The sequence below is a fragment of the Bombina bombina genome, chromosome 3 (assembly GCF_027579735.1).
Source record: "Bombina bombina isolate aBomBom1 chromosome 3, aBomBom1.pri, whole genome shotgun sequence".
Lineage (NCBI taxonomy): Eukaryota > Metazoa > Chordata > Amphibia > Anura > Bombinatoridae > Bombina > Bombina bombina.
The window spans coordinates 385,006,990-385,029,733 of NC_069501.1; the positions used below are offsets into that span (position 1 = coordinate 385,006,990).

The 22,744-nt window shown below is 41.2% G+C and overlaps 1 protein-coding gene across 1 annotated transcript in view; it reads right to left on the bottom strand.

Moving 5' to 3' along the window:
- The window catches only part of LOC128651636 (maximins-S type A-like), a 92,085-nt gene that overhangs the window by 16,602 nt on the left and 52,739 nt on the right, over positions 1-22,744 (bottom strand). The window contains exons 6-7 of the mRNA XM_053704641.1: positions 9,454-9,558; positions 3,363-3,467 (exon numbers count right to left, since the gene is read on the bottom strand). Of these exons, the coding sequence (XP_053560616.1) occupies positions 3,363-3,467; positions 9,454-9,558 (210 nt within the window). The remainder of the gene's footprint in view (positions 1-3,362; positions 3,468-9,453; positions 9,559-22,744) is intronic.

The window sequence follows — 22,744 nt, forward strand, 5'->3', positions numbered from 1 at the left end:
GCTTAAAACCTTAAAATAAATTTCAGAATATAATGGACAGTCTCTGTAGTCCTTAATAAATCTTCAACAGATGAAATCCCTTTTGGTTGTATGGTATATTACATACGAGACTTGTCTCCGTGATTATACTCAATATACTGGGTAAAACCGACAAATTGTTTCTTATTTTGGATACTTTGTATCTTTGCTTTGTTATGATGTATCTTTAACTCACAGATAGTTGCAGCCGCTGTAACCAAATGCCGCTGTAATACGTCCAGGATACTGTGGTCCTTTATCACAACACGCTCCTTGCGTGTGGGCCGCTCTGTATGCTGCAGCTCCTAATCTCTGGCACAGGATTCACCACTCCCTCCGTGGGGAGGTGACCGGCTAAGGTACGCCGCTCCCTGCGTGTAAGTACCTGACGGACTGTTGTCTTTGGCTTCCAATGCTCACAGCTCCCTGCTTGTGAAAGATAATCTGGATCTTCGTAAGTGCAATCCTGGAGGTGGAATGAGCACCCGCTCTTAGCGTTAATACGCGCGGGCAAATACTAGGTACCTAGTGGTTTGGTTCTGGTAAACAGGCAACTTCTTACTTCTACGCGTACCGTCAGGTACTTACACGCAGGGAGCGGCGTACCTTAGCCGGTCACCTCCCCACGGAGGGAGTGGTGAATCCTGTGCCAGAGATTAGGAGCTGCAGCATACAGAGCGGCCCACACGCAAGGAGCGTGTTGTGATAAAGGACCACAGTATCCTGGACGTATTACAGCGGCATTTGGTTACAGCCGCTGCAACTATCTGTGAGTTAAAGATACATCATAACAAAGCAAAGATACAAAGTATCCAAAATAAGAAACAATTTGTCGGTTTTACCCAGTATATTGAGTATAATCACGGAGACAAGTCTCGTATGTAATATACCATACAACCAAAAGGGATTTCATCTGTTGAAGATTTATTAAGGACTACAGAGACTGTCCATTATATTCTGAAATTTATTTTAAGGTTTTAAGCATTTAATCAATTCCATTTTTAAGCGCGTATTATATATATTATATTTTTTATCAGGGTGGTATTCCTAAAGTATAAGTTAAAGATATCGTGTCAAATATTTTATGTGTCTGAAATTGTTTTCATATATTGTTTTGATGAATTTATGTATTGCACAAAATAGGGAATATTCCCACTAGTAAATGATTGATAAAATTTACCGTCTTTGATGAATTCTTACTTTTGATATAAATCTTAACCAATTAGGTGTGTTAAGTATACCAGCTTTTAGCGCCCTCTCATTTCACCATATTGTTTGTTCCATTTCTATCTTGGGGAGATAGTGGAGAGTGGCTTAGGTATTCTTTTTAGATTTTAGCGCTGAATTTCCTGTGCTAATTTGTTAATGTATTTAATATAGGTGGCGGTGGTGTAGGGGGATTAGATTAGGGGTTAATACATTTATTATAGGTGGCGGCGGTGTAGGGGGATTTAGATTAGAGGCGAAAGAGCTGTTTACTTTGTGACAATGCCCCGCAAAAAAAGCCCTTTTAAGGGCTGGTAAAAGAGCTGGTTACTTTAGGGCAATGGCCCGCAAAAGCCCTTTTAAGGGCTGGCAATAAAGCTGTTTACTTTGGGGTAATGCCACGCAAAAAGCCCTTTTCAGGGCTATTTGTAGGGTTAGACTTAGGTTTAGTGGTAGGGATAGTTTAGTATTTTAGGGGTTAATTCATTTAATATAGCTGGCGGCGGTATAGGGGGATTAAATTAGGGGTTAATAATTTAATATAGGTGGTGGCGGTGTAGGGGGATTTAATTAGGGGTTAATAATTTAATATAGGTGGTGGCGGTGTAGGGGGATTTAATTAGGGGTTAATAATTTAATATAGCTGGCGGCGGTGTAGGGGGATTAAATTAGGGGTTAATAATTTAATATAGGTGGCGGCGGGGTAGGGGGATTTAATTAGGGGTTAATAATTTAATATAGCTGGTGGCGGTGTAGGGGGATTAGATTAGGGGTTAATAATTTAATATAGGTGGCGGCGGTATAGTGGGATTAGATTAGGGGTTAATAATTTTAATATAGCTGGCGGCGGGGTAGGAGCTCACATTAGGGGGTAGGTAATGTAGATGGCGGCGGGGTAGGGGCTCACATTAGGGGGTAAGTAATGTAGATGGCGGCGGTGTAGGGGCTCACATTAGGGGGTTATACATTTATAGTAGGTGGTGGCGGGGTCCGGGAGCGGCGGTTTAGGGGTTAAATACTTTATTAGGGATTGCAGCGGGGGATCGCGGTTGACATTGCGCATGCGTTAGGTGTTAGGTTTTATTTAGCAGTTCGCGGTTGACAGTTAGATAGACATTGCGCATGCGTTAGGTGTTAGGTTTTATTTTGCAGGTAGTTTAGGGAGTTACGGGGCTCCAAAAGACAGCGTAAGGCTTACTACGCCTGCAATTTGTGGTGAGGTGAAAATGGAGTAAGATTTCTCCATTTTTGCCACGTAAGTCCTTACGCTGTATATTGGATACCAAACTGCGCTGGTTTGGTATAACTGTCTATGGCCAAAAAACTACGGCCGAAGGCAGAAATATACGAGCGTAACATCTATGTTACGCCGTATATGTGATACCAAACCAGCGCAAATTTTGGTGTCGCCGGCTTTTGCGGGCGACGATTTATATCGGATTGGGCCCTAGATGTCAGCGCTATTTCCTGCCATTTAGTGCTTTAGACACCTACCTAGGTATCTCTTCAACAAAGAATACTATGGGAACAAAGCTAATTTGATAATAGTATATTGGAATTTTTTTTTATTTTTTTAATAATATGCTCTTTCTGAATCACAAATAAAAAATGTGAGTTTCATATGTTATAGGACACTAAATCATTTATATGTTAAAAGAGAGTGTTGTCTTGTCTTAAAACTATGACTTAGGGGCCAATTTATAACTGGTCTGCCCGACATAATCCGCTCTTGTGAACTGCTTGTGCAATGCCGCCCCCTGCAGATTCGCCACCAATCAGCCGCTAGCAGGGGGTGCCAATCAGCCCGATTGTATAGGATCGGGCGGATTGATGTCTGCAGTCTCAGAGCAGGCAGACCAGTTAAGGAGCAGCTGTCTTAAGACCGCTGCTTCATAACTGCTGTTTCTGGCGAGCCTGAAGGCTCACGCGGAAACAGGGGCATCAGGGGCCGTTCGGCCCTAGATATTTCGGCCCCTTAGTTTTCATAATAATGCAATTCAGTATTTGGCTAATTGTGGTTTACAACGACTGGGAGCAATATAAGTAAAACATTTTGATTGTTTAGATTAATGTTAGTTATTAAGTGCAATTTTTTAAATTGCCATGAAATATACATTATACTGGAATTCATTACTTACGTAAAGCCTGGATCATATCAACCATAAAATTGAAGCCTTTGTTTGAACCTCTTGTAACAAGGTCTTTTGCCAAATCTTGTTCTTCAGCTGATCTCTTCCCATTATCTATATGAAGTAAACACAAAGATTACAGATATAATGTTGTTAATTGGATTTCAAAATGAAGCAACTGATTTGCTATTTTCTAGGCAACACAATAATTCTAGATATACGGCCAGATTACGAGTTTTGCGTTATGGCAGGCTCGCTGCTAACTTGCAAGTTATTCCACTGCTCACCTTTAATAGCGCTGGTATTACAGGTTTTCAAAAACCCAGCATTTGCAGGCGATATGGCAGCGTTGAGCTCCATTGAGCTCCATACCGCACCCAAATACCAGTGCTGCTGTGAGCTGCTTTTACGTGGTCATGCACGATTTCCCCATAGACATCAATAGGCTAAAAAAAAGCCTAACACCTGCAATAATGGAGCGTAAAGCTCTGTAACGCAGCCCCATTGATTCCTATGGGGAAAGAAAATTTATGTTTAAACCTAACACCCTAACATAAACCCCGAGTCTAAACACCCCTAATCTGCTGCCCCTGACATCGCCGACACCTATATTACACTTATTAACCCCTAATCTGCCACCCCCAATGTCGCTGCCATCTACCTACACTTATTAACCCCTAATCTTCCGCCCCCAACGTCGTCGCCGCCGCCACTATACTAAAGTTATTAACCCCTAAACCGCTGACCTCCCACATCACTAACACTAAATAAATATATTAACCCTTACACCTAATTCTAACCTTAACTCTAACACCCCTAACTTTAATATAATTAAAATAAATCTAAATAAAAATTACTATTATTACCTAAATAATTCCTATTTAACACTAAATACTTACCTGTAAAATAAACCCTAAGCTAGCTACAATATAACTAATAGTTACATTGTAGCTAGCTTAGGTTTTATTTTTATTTTACAGGTAAGTTTGAATTTATTTTAACTAGGTAGACTAGTTAGTAAATAGTTATTAACTATTTAATAACTACCTAGTTAAAATAAATACAAATTTACCTGTAAAATAAAACCTAACCTGAGTTACACTAACACCTAACATTACACTAAAATTAAATAAATTAAATGAAAAAAATACATTTATCTAAATTACAAAAAATAATAAACTCTAAATTGCAAAAAATAATAAACAGTAAATTACAAAAAATAATAAACACTAAATTACACAAAATAAAAAAGAAATTATCAAATATTTAAACTAATTACACCTAATCTAATAGCCCTATCAAAATAAAAAAAAAACCTAGCCTACACTAAACTGCCAATGGCCCTTAAAAGGGCCTTTGCGGGGCATTGCCCCAAAGAAATCAGCTCTTTTACCTGTAAAAAAAAAAATACAAACACCCCCCCAACAGTAAAACCCCCCACCCACACAACCAACCCTCCCCAAATAAAAACCTACCTAAAAGGGGGGGCGGAGCCAACTGTTGAGCAGGAAAGTCGCACTAGCTGTGAGCTCCGTATATTTTTCAGCATTTTCACCAATTTTGAGGCTATAATCATGTCCTAAAAGTGCCAGGAAGACTTACTAGGGTTGCAGGTAACATTGCTAGATAAGACCTTACTTAATCCGGCCGGATTAGGAAGGTAGACTGTGGGAGAACTACAACAGCTGCGGCCAGGACTTACCTACCTAAAACCACCACCTCACCCGGACTCCTTCTTATCCCTTTGAGCTCCGGAGGGTCGGGGATCTGCTATGGAGCTATAGCTCACACAGAGGACCTTATCGGTACAAGAGAAGGAGACCCCGGCATTGCTTCTAAATCGGCACTGCTAGACCCACGTGGCAAGCGACTGCGGGGGCGGCTGACTCCGGCAATGAGAGACGCTGTAACATCTTGAAAGGAAAATCTGCCTAAGACCACAAAGGAGCACCAGATCATCGGAGTTCGGACTCGGCGCTCTAGAAGATTGGGTGAGAAAGCGCCCCATGAACCTCTTACTTGCCACTGAACACGTGTAGCCACCATCTTGGATCTAGGGCCTAACAAACCAAGCCCTGTTAGGATTAGCCGATCATCAGCTCTAAAGACCTGCGGATACCACACAGTGCGCACTGCCTACTGGTGAGTCCCCTGTTGTGCTGAGACACAAATTGTAGAGACCAGACCCCATACAGACCTCCTTACAGTACTTACCTTCAGTGAGCCTGTGAGATAGCAGGACTTCAGCTGCAACTGACCCGTGCACACTTAAATTGCTCAGGGAGCCATTAGGGGCCAGATCAAAATCACCATTAGTTTAACCAAGACCTTGAAATATAGCTGCATACTGGGATCTCTTTTAGAGACCAATTGGCCCTGCTTACACCTAAGAATAGCAGCCCTCCTGTTCTTCCTTGGCTCCCCTATCCTATATACATAAGTTCCAGAGCCTGCTTGCGTCTGAAGCACTATATCGCTGCAGTTTTGCAAAATGTTATCCATTTGCAAGAGCACTAGGGGCGCGATCCGATATAGATCGTAGTTTGCGGCGCAAGCGAGGGAACCCCGGCCGCCCGTAGTTTCAGCTCGCAACTCGAGCTATCACATATAGCTATCACAATCAGCCAATCAGATTGAGCTCACATTCTATTGGCTGTTCCGATCAGCCAATAGAATGCGAGCTCAATCTGATTGGCTTACCTTAATTCCGATTGGCTGTTAGAATCCTATCAGCCAATCGGAATTCGAGGGATGCCATCTTGGATGACGTCATTTAAAGGATACTTCATTCGTCGTTCAGTCGTCGGGCCAGCTGGATGTTCCGCGTAGGAGGTCGGAAGAAAGAAGATTGAAGATGCCGCTTGGAGGAAGACTTCGCCCCGATGGAGGACCTCTTCTTTGCCGCTTGGATGAAGACATCGCCGGATGGAAGACTTCTTCTTTGCCGCTTGGATGAAGACATCGCCGGATGGAAGACTTCTTCTTTGCCGCTTGGATGAAGACATCGCCGGATGGAATACTTCTTCTTTGCCGCTTGGATGAAGACATCGCCCGGATTGCATGAAGTGTTTGGCCCGGCTGGGTGAAGACGACTCAAGGTAGGGAGATCTTCTGGGGCTTAGTGTTAGGTTTTATTAAGGGGGGGTTTGGGTGGGTTTAGAGTAGGGGTATGTGGGTGGTGGGTTTTAATGTTGGGGGGTGGTATTGTGGTTTTTTTACAGGCAAAAGAGCTGTTTACTTTGGGGCATGCCCCGCAAAAAGCCCTTTTAAGGGCTGGTAAAAGAGCTGTTTAATTTTTAATTTAGAATAGGGTAGGGCATTTTTTTATTTTGGGGGGCTTTATTATTTTATTAGGGAACTTAGAATAGGTGTAATTAGCTTAAAATTCTTGTAATTTTTTTATTTTTTGTAATTTAGTGTTTGTTTGTTTTTTGTAATTTAGTTTAGTGTATTTAATTGTATTTTAGTTTAGATATTTGTAGTTTATTTAATTTATTGATAGTGTAGGTGTATTTGTAACTTAGGTTAGGATTTATTTTACAGGTAAATTGGTAATTATTTTAACTAGGTACAATAGCTATTAAATAGTTAATAACTATTTAATAGCTACCTAGTTAAAATAATTACCAACTATTTAATAGCTATTGTACCTAGTTAAAATAAATACCAAGTTACCTGTAAAATAAATATAAACCCTAAAATAATGTAATTATTAATTATATTGTAGCTTAGGGTTTATTTTATAGGTAAGTATTTAGATTTAAATAGGAATATTTTAATTAATAATATTAATATTAATTAGATTTATTTTAATAAGAATTTAGTTAGGGGTGTTAGAGTTAGATAGGGTTAATATAGTTAATATATGTATATATATATATATATATATATATATATATATATATATATAATATAATATAATAACTATATTAACCCTAATATAATTAGGGTTAATATTGTTAATATATATAATATAATAACTATATTAACTATATTAACCCTAATATAATTAGGGTTAATATAGTTTATATAGGTGGCGGCGGTGTAGGGGGGTTAAATTAGGGGTTAATATATTTAATATAGGTGGCGGTGGTATAGGGGGATTAGATTAGGGGTTAATACATTTATTATAGGTGGCGGCGGTGTAGGGGGATTTAGATTAGGGGTTAATACATTTATTATAGGTGGCGGCGGTGTAGGGGGATTTAGATTAGAGGCAAAAGAGCTGTTTACTTTGTGACAATGCCCCGCAAAAAAAGCCCTTTTAAGGGCTGGTAAAAGAGCTGGTTACTTTAGGGCAATGGCCCGCAAAAAGCCCTTTAAAGGGCTGGCAATAGAGCTGTTTACTTTGGGGTAATGCCACGCAAAAAGCCCTTTTCAGGGCTATTTGTAGGGTTAGACTTAGGTTTAGTGGTAGGGATAGTTTAGTATTTTAGGGGTTAATTCATTTAATATAGCTGGCGGCGGTGTAGGGGGATTAAATTAGGGGTTAATAATTTAATATAGGTGGTGGCGGTGTAGGGGGATTTAATTAGGGTTTAATAATTTAATATATGTGGTTGCGGTGTAGGGGGATTTAATTAGGGGTTAATAATTTAATATAGCTGGCGGCGGTGTAGGGGGATTAAATTAGGGGTTAATAATTTAATATAGGTGGCGGCGGGGTAGGGGGATTTAATTAGGGGTTAATAATTTAATATAGCTGGTGGCGGTGTAGGGGGATTAGATTAGGGGTTAATAATTTAATATAGGTGGTGGCGGTATAGTGGGATTAGATTAGGGGTTAATAATTTTAATATAGCTGGCGGCGGGGTAGGAGCTCACATTAGGGGGTAGGTAATGTAGATGGCGGCGGGGTAGGGGCTCACATTAGGGGGTAAGTAATGTAGATGGCGGCGGTGTAGGGGCTCGCATTAGGGGGTTATACATTTATTGTAGGTGGCGGCGGGGTCCGGGAGCGGCGGTTTAAGGGTTAAATACTTTATTAGTGATTGCGGCGGGGGATCGCGGTTGACATTGCGCATGCGTTAGGTGTTAGGTTTTATTTAGCAGTTCGCAGTTGACAGTTAGATAGACATTGCGCATGCGTTAGGTGTTAGGTTTTATTTTGCAGGTAGTTTAGGGAGTTACGGGGCTCCAAAAGACAACGTAAGGCTTACTACGCCTGCAATTTGTGGCGAGGTGAAAATGGAGTAAGATTTCTCCATTTTCGCCACGTAAGTCCTTACGCTGTATATTGGATACCAAACTGCGCTGGTTTGGTATACCTGTCTATGGGCCAAAAAACTACGGCCGAAGGCAGAAATATACGAGCGTAACATCTATGTTACGCCGTATATGTGATACCAAACCAGCGCAAATTTTGGTGTCGCCGGCTTTTGCGGGCGACGATTTATATCGGATTGGGCCCTAGATGTCAGCGCTATTTCCTGCCATTTAGTGCTTTAGACACCTACCTAGGTATCTCTTCAACAAAGAATTCTATGGGAACAAAGCTAATTTGATAATAGTATATTGGAATTTTTTTTTATTTTTTTAATAATATGCTCTTTCTGAATCACAAATAAAAAATGTGAGTTTCATATGTTATAGGACACTAAATCATTTATATGTTAAAAGAGAGTGTTGTCTTGTCTTAAAACTATGACTTAGGGGCCAATTTATAACTGGTCTGCCCGACATAATCCGCTCTTGTGAACTGCTTGTGCAATGCCGCCCCCTGCAGATTCGCCACCAATCAGCCGCTAGCAGGGGGTGCCAATCAGCCCGATTGTATAGGATCGGGCGGATTGATGTCTGCAGTCTCAGAGCAGGCAGACCAGTTAAGGAGCAGCTGTCTTAAGACCGCTACTTAATAACTGCTGTTTCTGGCGAGCCTGAAGGCTCACGCGGAAACAGGGGCATCAGGGGCCGTTCGGCCCTAGATATTTCGGCCCCTTAGTTTTCATAATAATGCAATTCAGTATTTGGCTAATCGTGGTTTACAACGACTGGGAGCAATATAAGTAAAACATTTTGATTGTTTAGATTAATGTTAGTTATTAAGTGCAATTTTTTAAATTGTCATGAAATATACATTATACTGGAATTAATTACTTACGTAATGCCTGGATCATATCAACCATAAAATTGAAGCCTTTGTTTGAACCTCTTGTAACAAGGTCTTTTGCCAAATCTTGTTCTTCAGCTGACCTCTTCCCATTATCTATATGAAGTAAACACAAAGATTACAGATATAATGTTGTTAATTGGATTTCAAAATGAAGCAACTGATTTGCTATTTTCTAGGCAACACAATAATTCTAGATATATGGCCAGATTACGAGTTTTGCGTTATGGCAGGCTCGCTGCTAACTTGCAAGTTATTTCCACTGCTCACCTTTAATAGCGCTGGTATTACAGGTTTTCAAAAACCCAGCATTTGCGGGCGATATGGCAGCGTTGAGCTCCAATGAGCTCCATACCGCACCCAAATACCAGTGCTGCTGTGAGCTGCTTTTACGTGGTCATGCACGATTTCCCCATAGACATCAATAGGCTAAAAAAAAGCCTAACACCTGCAATAATGGAGCGTAAAGCTCTGTAACGCAGCCCCATTGATTCCTATGGGGAAAGAAAATTTATGTTTAAACCTAACACCCTAACATAAACCCCGAGTCTAAACACCCCTAATCTGCTGCCCCTGACATCGCCGACACCTATATTACACTTATTAACCCCTAATCTGCCGCCCCCAATGTTGCACCACCTACCGACACTTATTAACCCCTAATCTGCCACCCCCAATGTCGCTGCCATCTACCTACACTTATTAACCCCTAATCTTCCGCCCCCAACGTCGCCGCCGCCGCCACTATACTAAAGTTATTAACCCCTAAACATCTGGCCTCCCACATCACTAACACTAAATAAATATATTAACCCCTACACCTAATTCTAACCTTAACTCTAACACCCCTAACTTTAATATAATTAAAATAAATCTAAATAAAAATTACTATTATTACCTAAATAATTCCTATTTAACACTAAATACTTACCTGTAAAATAAACCCTAAGCTAGCTACAATATAACTAATAGTTACATTGTAGCTAGCTTAGGTTTTATTTTTATTTTACAGGTAAATTTGAATTTATTTTAACTAGGTAGACTAGTTAGTAAATAGTTATTAACTATTTAATAACTACCTAGTTAAAATAAATACAAATTTACCTGTAAAATAAAACCTAACCTGAGTTACACTAACACCTAACATTACACTAAAATTAAATAAATTAAATGAAAAAAATACATTTATCTAAATTACAAAAAATAATAAACTCTAAATTGCAAAAAATAATAAACACTAAATTACAAAAAATAATAAACACTAAATTACACAAAATAAAAAAGAAATTATTAAATATTTAAACTAATTACACCAAATCTAATAGCCCTATCAAAATAAAAAAAAACCCTAGCCTACACTAAACTGCCAATGGCCCTTAAAAGGGCCTTTGCAGGGCATTGCCCCAAAGAAATCAGCTCTTTTACCTGTAAAAAAAAAATACAAACACCCCCCCAACAGTAAAACCCCCCACCCACACAACCAACCCTCCCCAAATAAAAACCTACCTAAAAGGGGGGGCGGAGCCAACTGTTGAGCAGGAAAGTCGCACTAGCTATGAGCTCCGTATATTTTTCAGCAATTTCACCAATTTTGAGGCTATAATCATGTCCTAAAAGTGCCAGGAAGACTTACTAGGGTTGCAGGTAACATTGCTAGATAAGACCTTACTTAATCCGGCCGGATTAGGAAGGTAGACTGTGGGAGAACTACAACAGTTGCGGCCAGTACTTACCTACCTAAAACCACCACCTCACCCGGACTCCTTCTTATCCCTTTGAGCTCCGGAGGGTTGGGGATCTGCTACGGAGCTATAGCTCACACAGAGGACCTTATCGGTACAAGAGAAGGAGACCCCGGCATTGCTTCTAAATCGGCACTGCTAGACCCACGTGGCAAGCGACTGCGGGGGCGGCTGACTCCAGCAATGAGAGACGCTGTAACATCTTGAAAGGAAAATCTGCCTAAGACCACAAAGGAGCACCAGATCATCGGAGTTTGGACTCGGCACTCTAGAAGATCGGGTGAGAAAGTGCCCCATGAACCTCTTACTTGCCACTGAACACGTGTAGCCACCATCTTGGATCTAGGGCCTAACAAACCGAGCCCTGTTAGGATTAGCCGATCATCAGCTCTAAACACCTGCGGATACCACACAGTGCGCACTGCCTACTGGTGAGCCCCCTGTTGTGCTGAGACACAAATTGTAGAGACCAGACCCCATACAGACCTCCTTACAGTACTTACCTTCAGTGAGCCTGTGAGATAGCAGGACTTCAGCTGCAACTGACCCGTGCACACTTAAATTGCTCAGGGAGCCATTAGGGGCCAGATCACAATCACCATTAGTTTAACCAAGACCTTGAAATATAGCTGCATACTGGGATCTCTTTTAGAGACCAATTGGCCCTGCTTACACCTAAGAATAGCAGCCCTCCTGTTCTTCCTTGGCTCCCCTATCCTAGCTGTTACAACAGTACCTCTGGAAACGGAGCAACAGTAGCCCATGACGTAGCTGGGAAGGCCCGGTGAGACCCCCTAGTCCTACAACCACCGTAAATACAGCAGACCCCAAAAACACTCAGAAGTAGGTGAGAACTGTGTCTTGTCATTTATGCTACACCTCTCTAGACTACTTTACACAGACTTCCACCAAGGCTCTTTATTCACCCTTGAACTGGGGCATTAAAAATACTCTATACATTCACTGCTAAACAGCACCACAGAGAGGTTCACTGGGTGACACACCTGACCTAGCTTATCCCACAGCTTTACTAGACCCTCACTGGTGCACCCTAAGACACCTACTGGAGAGCTTTACTGCCCTTTGGCCTAAATTTCATTGACTTCATTGGGAACATTGCTCTTCACCTTTATTTAACTACCACCTACAGGAAGGAACTAAGTACCTATACCTCATAGTGAGAAGACCCGCAAATTTAGGCCCATCCCTAACCTGGACTTACCCTTATCTTATTGTGGTTAACATACTGCTCTCAAAAGTTTGATCCCCCTTTCCTTGGAGACCATAGAAGGGGTTATTGGAGAAGATACCACCAAGGAACTTTTCCTAATTGGTTTAAGGCTAGTCACCCTGGACTCAGCTTCACTCTTCTGAGTTATTTTTATAATCCAACAGCTGCTGCATCAGCCTGATTGTATTTGGGGTAATACCCCAAACTGTAGTGTCATTTTACTGTTTAATCTCTGACCTTGCTTCCACAGGGCTTTAATCTTGTACTACTTACCGCTACATTTTATGTCATAAGGTCTAACTGCACCGAGGGTCATACTTAAAGGGATACTGAACCCAATTTTTTTCTTTCGTGATACAGATAGAGCATGCAATTTTAAGCAACTTTATATTTTACTCCTATTATCAATTTTTCATCATTCTCTTGCTATCTTTGGCCTAGATTTAGAGTTGGGCGGTAGCCGTGAAAACCAGCGTTAGAGGCTCCTAACGCTGGTTTTGGGCTACCGCCGGTATTTGGAGTCAGTCAGGAAAGGGTCTAACGCTCACTTTGCAGCCGCGACTTTTCCATACCGCAGATCCCCTTACGTCAATTGCGTATCCTATCTTTTCAATGGGATCTTTCTAACTCCGGTATTTAGAGTCGTGGCTGAAGTGAGCGTTAGAAATCTAACGACAAAACTCCAGCCGCAGAAAAAAGTCAGTAGTTAAGAGCTTTCTGGGCTAACGCCGGTTTATAAAGCTCTTAACTACTCTGCTCTAAAGTACACTAACACCCATAAACTACCTATGTACCCCTAAACCGAGGTCCCCCCACATCGCCGCCACTCGATTAAATTTTTTTAACCCCTAATCTGCCGACCGCCACCTACGTTATACTTATGTACCCCTAATCTGCTGCCCCTAACACCGCCGACCCCTATATTATATTTATTAACCCCTAACCTGCCCCCCACAACGTCGCTGCCAGCTACCTACAATAATTAACCCCTAATCTGCCAACCGCAAAGCGCCGCCACCTACATTATAGCTATGTACCCCTAATCTGCTGCCCCTAACACCGCCGACCCCTATATTATATTTATTAACCCCTAATCTGCCCCCCTCAACGTCGCCTCCACCTGCCTACACTTATTAACCCCTAATATGCCGAGCGGATCTCACCGCTACTATAATAAAGTTATTAACCCCTAATCCGCCTCACTCCCGCCTCAATAACCCTATAATAAATAGTATTAACCCCTAATCTGCCCTCCCTAACATCGCCGACACCTAACTTCAATTATTAACCCCTAATCTGCCGACCGAATCTCGCCGCTATTCTAATAAATGGATTAACCCCTAAAGCTAAGTTAAATATAATTTAAATCTAACGAAATAAATTAACTCTTATTAAATAAATTATTCCTATTTAAAGCTAAATACTTACCTGTAAAATAAACCCTAATATAGCTACAATATAAATTATAATTATATTATAGCTATTTTAGGATTAATATTTATTTTACAGGTAACTTTGTATTTATTTTAACCAGGTACAATAGCTATTACATAGTTAAGAACTATTTAATAGCTAAAATAGTTAAAATAATTACAAAATTACCTGTAAAATAAATCCTAACCTAAGTTACAATTAAACCTAACACTACACTATCAATAAATAAATTAAATAAACTACCTACTATTATCTACAATTAAACCTAACACTACACTATCAATAAATAAATTAAATACAATTCCTACAAATAAATACAATTAAATAAACTAACTAAAGTACAAAAAATAAAAAAGAACTAAGTTACAAAAAATATTTACAAACATTAGAACAAAATTACAACAATTTTAAACTAATTACACCTACTCTAAGCCCCCTAATAAAATAACAAAGACCCCCAAAATAAAAAAATGCCCTACCCTATTCTAAATTACAAAAGTTCAAAGCTCTTTTACCTTACCAGCCCTGAACAGGGCCCTTTGCGGGGCATGCCCCAAAAAATTCAGCTCTTTTGCCTGGAAAAAAAACACATACAATACCCCCCCCCAACATTACAACCCACCACCCACATACCCCTAATCTAACCCAAACCCCCCTTAAATAAACCTAACACTAAGCCCCTGAAGATCTTCCTACCTTATCTTCACCATACCAGGTTCACCGATCGATCCAGAAGAGCTCTTCAATCTTCTAACTTCCGGATCCATGTTCATCCCGCCGACGCGGAACATCCATCTTCACCGACGACTTCCCGACGAATGACGGTTCCTTTAAGGGACGTCATCCAAGATGGCGTCCCTCGAATTCCGATTGGCTGATAGGATTCCGATCAGCCAATCAGATTGAGCTCGCATTCTATTGGCTGATCGGAACAGCCAATAGAATGCGAGCTCAATCTGATTGGCTGATCGAATCAGCCAATCGGATTGAACTTGATTCTGATTGGCTGATTCCATCAGCCAATCAGAATTTTCCTACCTTAATTCCGATTGGCTGATAGAATCCTATCAGCCAATCGGAATTCGAGGGACGCCATCTTGGATGACGTCCCTTAAAGGAACCGTCATTCGTCGGGAAGTCGTCGGTGAAGATGGATGTTCCGCGTCGGCGGGATGAACATGGATCCGGAAGAAAGAAGATTGAAGATGCCGTTGATAGAAGACTTCAGCCGGATCATGGACCTCTTCAGCTCCCGCTTGGATGAAGACTTCAGCGGGATCATGGACATCTTCAGCCCCCCGCTTGGGCTTGGATCAAGACATCGGAGGAGCTCTTCTGGATCGATCGGTGAACCTGGTATGGTGAAGATAAGGTAGGAAGATCTTCAGGGGCTTAGTGTTAGGTTTATTTAAGGGGGGTTTGGGTTAGATTAGGGGTATGTGGGTGGTGGGTTGTAATGTTGGGGGGGGGGGGTATTGTATGTGTTTTTTTTCCAGGCAAAAGAGCTGAATTCTTTGGGGCATGCCCCGCAAAGGGCCCTGTTCAGGGCTGGTAAGGTAAAAGAGCTTTGAACTTTTGTAATTTAGAATAGGGTAGGGCATTTTTTTATTTTGGGGGTCTTTGTTATTTTATTAGGGGGCTTAGAGTAGGTGTAATTAGTTTAACATTGTTGTAATTTTGTTCTAATGTTTGTAAATATTTTTTTATTTTTTGTAACTTAGTTCTTTTTTATTTTTTGTACTTTAATTTTGTAGGAATTGTATTTAATTTATTTATTGATAGTGTAGTGTTAGGTTTAATTGTAGATAATTGTAGGTAGTTTATTTAATTTATTTATTGATAGTGTAGTGTTTAATTGTAACTTAGGTTAGGATTTATTTTACAGGTAATTTTGTAATTATTTTAAATATTTTAGCTATTAAATAGTTCTTAACTATTTAATAGCTATTGTACCTGGTTAAAATAAATACAAAGTTACCTGTAAAATAAATATTAATCCTAAAATAGCTATAATATAATTATAATTTATATTGTAGCTATATTAGGGTTTATTTTACAGGTAAGTATTTAGCTTTAAATAGGAATAATTTATTTAATAAGAGTTAATTTATTTCGTTAGATTTAAATTATATTTAACTTAGGGGGGTGTTAGTGTTAGGGTTAGACTTAGCTTTAGGGGTTAATCCATTTATTAGAATAGCGGCGAGATTCGGTCGGCAGATTAGGGGTTAATAATTGAAGTTAGGTGTCGGCGATGTTAGGGAGGGCAGATTAGAGGTTAAAACTATTTATTATAGGGTTATTGAGGCGGGAGTGAGGCGGATTAGGTGTTAATAAGTTTATTATAGTAGCGGTGAGATCCGCTCAGCAGATTAGGGGTTAATAAGTGTAGGCAGGTGGAGGCGACATTGAGGGGGGCAGATTAGGGGTTAATAAATATAATATAGGGGTCAGCAGTGTTAGGGGCAGCAGATTAGGGGTACATAGCTGTAATGTAGGTGGCGGCGCTTTGCGGTCGGCAGATTAGGGGTTAATTATTGTAGGTAGCTGGCAGCGACGTTGTGGGGGGCAGGTTAGGGGTTAATAAATATAATATAGGGGTCGGCGGTGTTAGGGGCAGCAGATTAGGGGTACATAGGGATAATGTAAGTAGCGGCGGTTTACGGAGCGGCAGATTAGGGGTTAAAAAAAATATGCAGGTGTCAGCGATAGCGGGGGCGGCAGAATAGGGGTTAATAAGTGTAAGGTTAGGGGTGTTTAGACTTGGGGTACATGTTAGGGTGTTAGGTGCAGACGTAGGAAGTGTTTCCCCATAGAAAACAATGGGGCTGCGTTAGGAGCTGAACGCGGCTTTTTTGCAGGTGTTAGGTTTTTTTTCAGCTCAAACAGCCCCATTGTTTTCTATGGGGATATTGTGCACGAGCACGTTTTTGAAGCTGGCCGCTTCCGTAAGCACCGCTGGTATCGAGAGTTGCAGTGGCGTTAAATTATGCTCTACGCTCCCTTTTTGGAGCCTAACGTACTGAAAACCCAGCCATTCTGTGAACTCTAAATACCAGCGGTATTTAAAAGGTGCGTGGGAAAAAAAGCACGCGTAGCTAACGCACCCCTTTGGCCGCAGAACTCTAAATCTAGGCGTTTATTTGAAAAAGAAGGCATCTAAGCGAAGAAGCCAGCAAAAATTTGGTTCAGACCATGGACAGCACTTGTTTATTGGTGCTCACCAAAAATGGGCCGGCATCTAAACTTACATTCTTGCTTTCAAATAAACATACCAAGAGAGTAAATTAGAAAGTTGCTTAAAATTGCATGCTCTATCTGAATCACAAAAGAAAAATGTTGGGTTCACTGTCCCATTAAACTACTCTTTTCCTGTGTATATTGGAAATTGTGGGGGCCCCTTAAAACTCTCCCTTTCCGGCTTGTCTGAGCTGTTCACTTCCATTTCCCTTTTCCCCTTCCTTTGGGTCATATCCCCTACTCCCTGAGTTGAGAGGGGGTCCATTATTATCCTATAGTAACCCTCTCACATCAGCCTTACTTAGGTTTGGGTGACATTCCCTCGAGTCCTGGATTATACCTAAAAGGCCACTTTGGCCTAAGGAGACTTACAGGTAGTCGCCCCCTCTGCTTGGGGCTGAGGGGTCTATCACTCAACTCCTGATAAAATCAAGATGTCCTAGGGCACGAGGGGATGTCAACTATCCCTGCTCCACAGTAAATATATGTAAGTTGGAATAACCTTTTATGGCTAGGAGTGCTTCCTAATTATAAGACAAACTAGCAGTGCCTTTGCATAACCACATTTCTTTTCAGAAAATAGACCCTAAAATATTGGAGACATGCTTCATACGTCTAGAAGACAAGTGAAGACCCCCTACTGTTAATAAAAAGACAGTATATGATCACTTTACTCAATCTGGAAAAGCACCCATTGCTGATCAAAACACAGAGCTAAGTGACCCTGAATCATTAGATGCAGAATCTCATTCGAGCATACGCTCGGTGACACCGTCACATCATTACATCAAAAAAAGTCTACTTTACAGAAGATGCTCACCAACCAGACATGCTCTATCACGCAAGAGATTCAGCGTTCCTCTGCAGAATTGAAAAAAGATATTTCTGAAATAGGGAGTGGATACACTCGAGCGTAAACAATGATTTGGCAGTTGATCAGACCAGTATGCTGTCTTATACTTAAAATCTGGCGGAACAGCTAACCCATCTGGAGTTTAAAATGGCTGATATTGAGGATAGATCCCGTAGAAACAACATACGGTTCAGAGGGAGAGTGTCGGGACTCCTGACTTACAAGCTTTCCTAAGAGAACTCTACTTGGAATTGGTGGGCTCCCCCGAAGGAATGGTGGATACTATGGAAAGGGCCCATAAGGCCTTGAGATCTAGAACCGTTCCCGCGGAAAAACCAAGAGATGTAATAGTCTGCTTCCATAGTTATGTCTATAAAGATAGGTTGATGCAGGCTACCTTTAAGAAACCACCCCTTTCAGAGAAGTTTGGCGACATCCTGCTTTTACCTAACTTATCTGCGTACACTTTGCAATACCGCAAGACTTACCAACCTGTCACTTTAGCCCTTAGGAAAGCTGACATCAAATACCGATGGGGACACCCCACGAATCTAGTGGTTATGAAAGATAACCAATCTCATGTAATCTCTACTCTTCCTCAGGGTCTGGCTCTCCTCGCTTCTTGGGGTCTTCACTCAGGACTTTCTCCTCCACCACAGGCTGTCAATCTGAAAATAAGAGCTTCTGCTCCTGAATGGTCTATTAAGGAGCAGAGAGCAAATAGATCTAAGGTGGTCCCACTGAGGCGGACTATTTCCGCCAAATCCCACCCCCTCTTATCTCCAATCCTTCCCCCCCTCCTCTCCACTCCCACTCATTTAATCCACCCCTAACTACTCATACAATTTGTTATTGATTCCTATGTCCACTCTCAAGATTCTAACACACAATGTCAGGGTCTTAAATTCACCACATAAGCGTAGCCTTCTGACAAGATCCTGATGTGGTCTTTCTTCAGGAGACACATTGGACACCTGATAAACCCCATCACATAATATCAAAGGAGTATAATACACTAGAATATGCCCCATTTCCACAGAAAGCCAGAGGTGCCGCAATCCTGATCCATAAAAGAACAGCTTACGAACAAATTCAGGTCATAAAAGACCCTCAAGCTAGGTTTCTCATCTTAGTGTGTAAATTAGACCATGTCAGTTACACTTTAGTGTCCGTCTATCTCCCCAATTTCCACCAACCTAAGTATCTCAAACGAATCCTCATTACAGTTGACCGGGTTAAAGTAGGTAGAGTTATAGTGGTGGGAGATTTCAATATGATCTGGGACCCAACTTTTGACAGAAAATCCACAGGGCATATAAAACAGACTTCCCACACCACCCAACTCTCGACCAAATTCCGTCAAATTATTACCCAATTTAACTATTATGATATCTGGAGATCACTCAATCCCAGGGACAGGGATTACACTCACTTTTCTCACCCACATAAGACGTATACTAGACTGGACCATATATTCTGCTCAGCGGAAACTCTGGACCTGGTTAAGAGCTCCAATATATCTCTCTGTCCATGGTCAGATCATGACTTTGTCATGGTAGACCTCCGCTTGATGGAGAATAACAACACAAAGTACTCATGGCGCTTTCCCCATCAGGTCCTTCTGGACATCTCCCTTAAAGAAGAACTTAGAAAAGATATAATTTCCTATTTTCAAATAAATGAAAATAATCAGGTCAGAGATGATATTCTCTGGGGTGCTGCTAAGGCCACCTTTAGAGGTCTCATTATAAGGAGACAAGCATACTTAAAGAAACTGTTGGGCCTACCCCTAACTCGCTCCCACATAGAACTACGGCGCTTAGAGACCTCTAACCGGTCGACACCTTCAAACACTATCACCGAACAAATCAAGACACTTAGAAACCATTTCAGCCAAATAGAACTAAAACATACTCAAGCTAACCTTCTTAAGATGAAACAACTTTTTTATTATAAGAGCAATAAAGCAGATACCCTCTTAGCTAATAAACTTAAACAAAGGACAAGCATATCCAGAATCCACCATTTCCAGTCTGGGGATCAGACCTATCAATTACCCTCACAGATAGGTAGGTGCTTTGAGAAATTTTATTCCAACCTATATAACCTAGAAAAGGAGGCAGGTAACTCACTAGCCACCACTCCAGACATTTGCTTGTTCTTGAAACGTCTGAAGCTCCCCTGTCTCTCGGATGAACACTGAGAGTCCCTTAAAGCCCCCTTTACAATTAAAGATATAAAGAATGTAATCAAGAACTTAAAGACTTTTAAGGCACCGGGCCCGGATGGATATTCCGCGTCTTTCTATAAGACCTATGCCAATGAGTTAGCACCCTTGCTCCTGAGGTTTTTTAACCAGGCCAAGGAGGAAGGAAAATTTGATAAGGTATTTTTAGAAGCCACAATAATAACCATTCCAAAAGCTCAAAAAGACCCATCCCTCTGCTCTAGCTATAGGCCAATTTCTTTGATAAACTTAGATGTCAAAATATATGCCAAATTGTTAGCCAATCCTATATCCATGTTACTCCCCCACCTTATCGATTTAGATCAGGTAGGGTTTATACCTAATAGAGATGGTCCTGATAACATCAGGCGCCTACTTAATATCTTTACTGAATCTACCAGATTAAATAAACCATTCTCTGTCATCTCACTTGATGCAGAGAAGGCCTTTGATCGCATACGATGGAGTTACCTATGGGAGGTCCTCAAGGCCTTTGGTTTCCCAGAACAAACCCTGATGGCTATTAAAACGCTATACTCCACCCCTACAGTGACGGTTAAAGGTCTAGGATTTCACTCGCTCCCCTTCCCAATTACTAATGGTACCAAGCAGGGATGCCCCCTCTCGCCTTTGCTATTCGCCCTAGCAATTTAACCCCTCGCAGAACAAATTAGATCAGATAGAAAGATGGACGGGGTCACCCTACATGGCACAAATCACAAAATAGCATTATTCGCTGACGATATCACAATGTTTTCTTCGAAACCCACTATCCTCATTCCTAAAGCTAAAAGACATTCTCGAATCCTTTGGCCATATGTCTTTATATAAACTAAACTTAGATAAAACTGAAATCTTTACATGGGGCTTTCCCCAAGAAGTAGCTGAACACTTGAAAGCCCAGTATAAAGTCAACTGCGTTGATCATTATGTCTCACACCTTGGGGTTAAGATATCAAATAATATTCCACAGATAATAAAAGATAACTACTTACCTCTACTATCTGAACTGTGCACACTGAAAGACAGATGGGATTACACTTACATATCATGGATAGGCAGACTTACAGCTCTCAAAATGTAATTTTTGCCTAAAATGACATACCTCTTTAGGTGTCTCCCTATTAGAGTACTAAGATGCTTGTTACACCAATTTCAAAGTGAGTTCACAAAATATATTTGGCAACACAAATCTCCTAGAGTAGCCCATAAAACTTTACAGAGCCCTCTACACTGGGGAGGGATAGCCCCCCTCTATCTTTTGCTACTATTAAGGGGCAATGCTAACACATATTTCACAATGGGGGGCAATACAATCTTTAAGCAAATGGAAAGCGATAGAGCAAGCTTCGCTGCCACACCACACATACCTATCGGACCTAATCTGGATTCCCCCCCCCACTCACGTAGAACCCTGACCAATACTAAACCCATAATATGTGAATGTCTCACGATGTGGGACAAAATTAGACATTACCCCCACATAGCCCCACATCCCTCACTGGTCACTTCCCTGACGGGCCTCCTTCTAGGACTGCCTGACTCCCACCCTCAGAAGTGGGCTCAAATAGGCATACAAGTAGTTTCGGATCTCTGGTCCTCCTCCTCGAACCCGCGCTTTTACACTTTAGAAGAACTAAAAATCAACTCTCTTTTACCCAAATACAGTGGGGCAAAAAAGTATTTAGTCAGCCACCGATTGTACAAGTTCTCCCACTTAAGAAGATGAGAGAGGCCTGTAATTTTCATCATAGGTATACCTCAACTATGAGAGACAAAATGTGGAAACAAATCCAGACAATCACATTGTCTGATTTGGAAAGAATTTATTTGCAAATTATGGTGGAAAATAAGTATTTGGTCAATATCAAAAGTTTATCACAATACTTTGTTATATATCCTTTGTTGGCAATGACAGAGGTCAAACGTTTTCTGTAAGTCATTACAAGGTTGTCACACACTGTTGCTGGTATGTTGGCCCATTCCTGCATGCAGATCTCCTCTAGAGCAGTGATATTTTGGGGCTGTCGCTGGGCAACACGGACTTTCAACTCCCTCATAAGGTTTTCTATGGGGTTGAGATCTGGAGACTGGCTAGGCAACTCCAGGACCTTGAAATGCTTCTTACGAAGCCAATTCTTCATTGCCCAGGCAGTGTGTTTGTGCTCATTGTCATGCTGAAAGACCCAGCCATGTTTCATCTTCAATGCCCTTGCTTATGGAAGGAGGTTTGCACTCAAAATCTCACGATACATGGCCCCATTCATTCTTTCATGTACACGGATCAGTCGTCCTGTTCCCTTTGCAGAGAAACAGCCCCAAAGCATGATGTTGCCACCCCCATGCTTCACAGTAGGTATGGTGTTCTTTGGTTGCAACTCAGCATTCTCTCTCCTCCAAACACGACAAGTTGTGTTTCTACCAAACAGTTCTACTTTGGTTTCATCTGACCATATGACATTCTCCCAATCTGCTTCTGGATCATCCAAATGCTCTCTTTCATACTTCAGACGGGCCCGGACATGTACTGGCTTAAGCAGGGGGACACGTCTGGC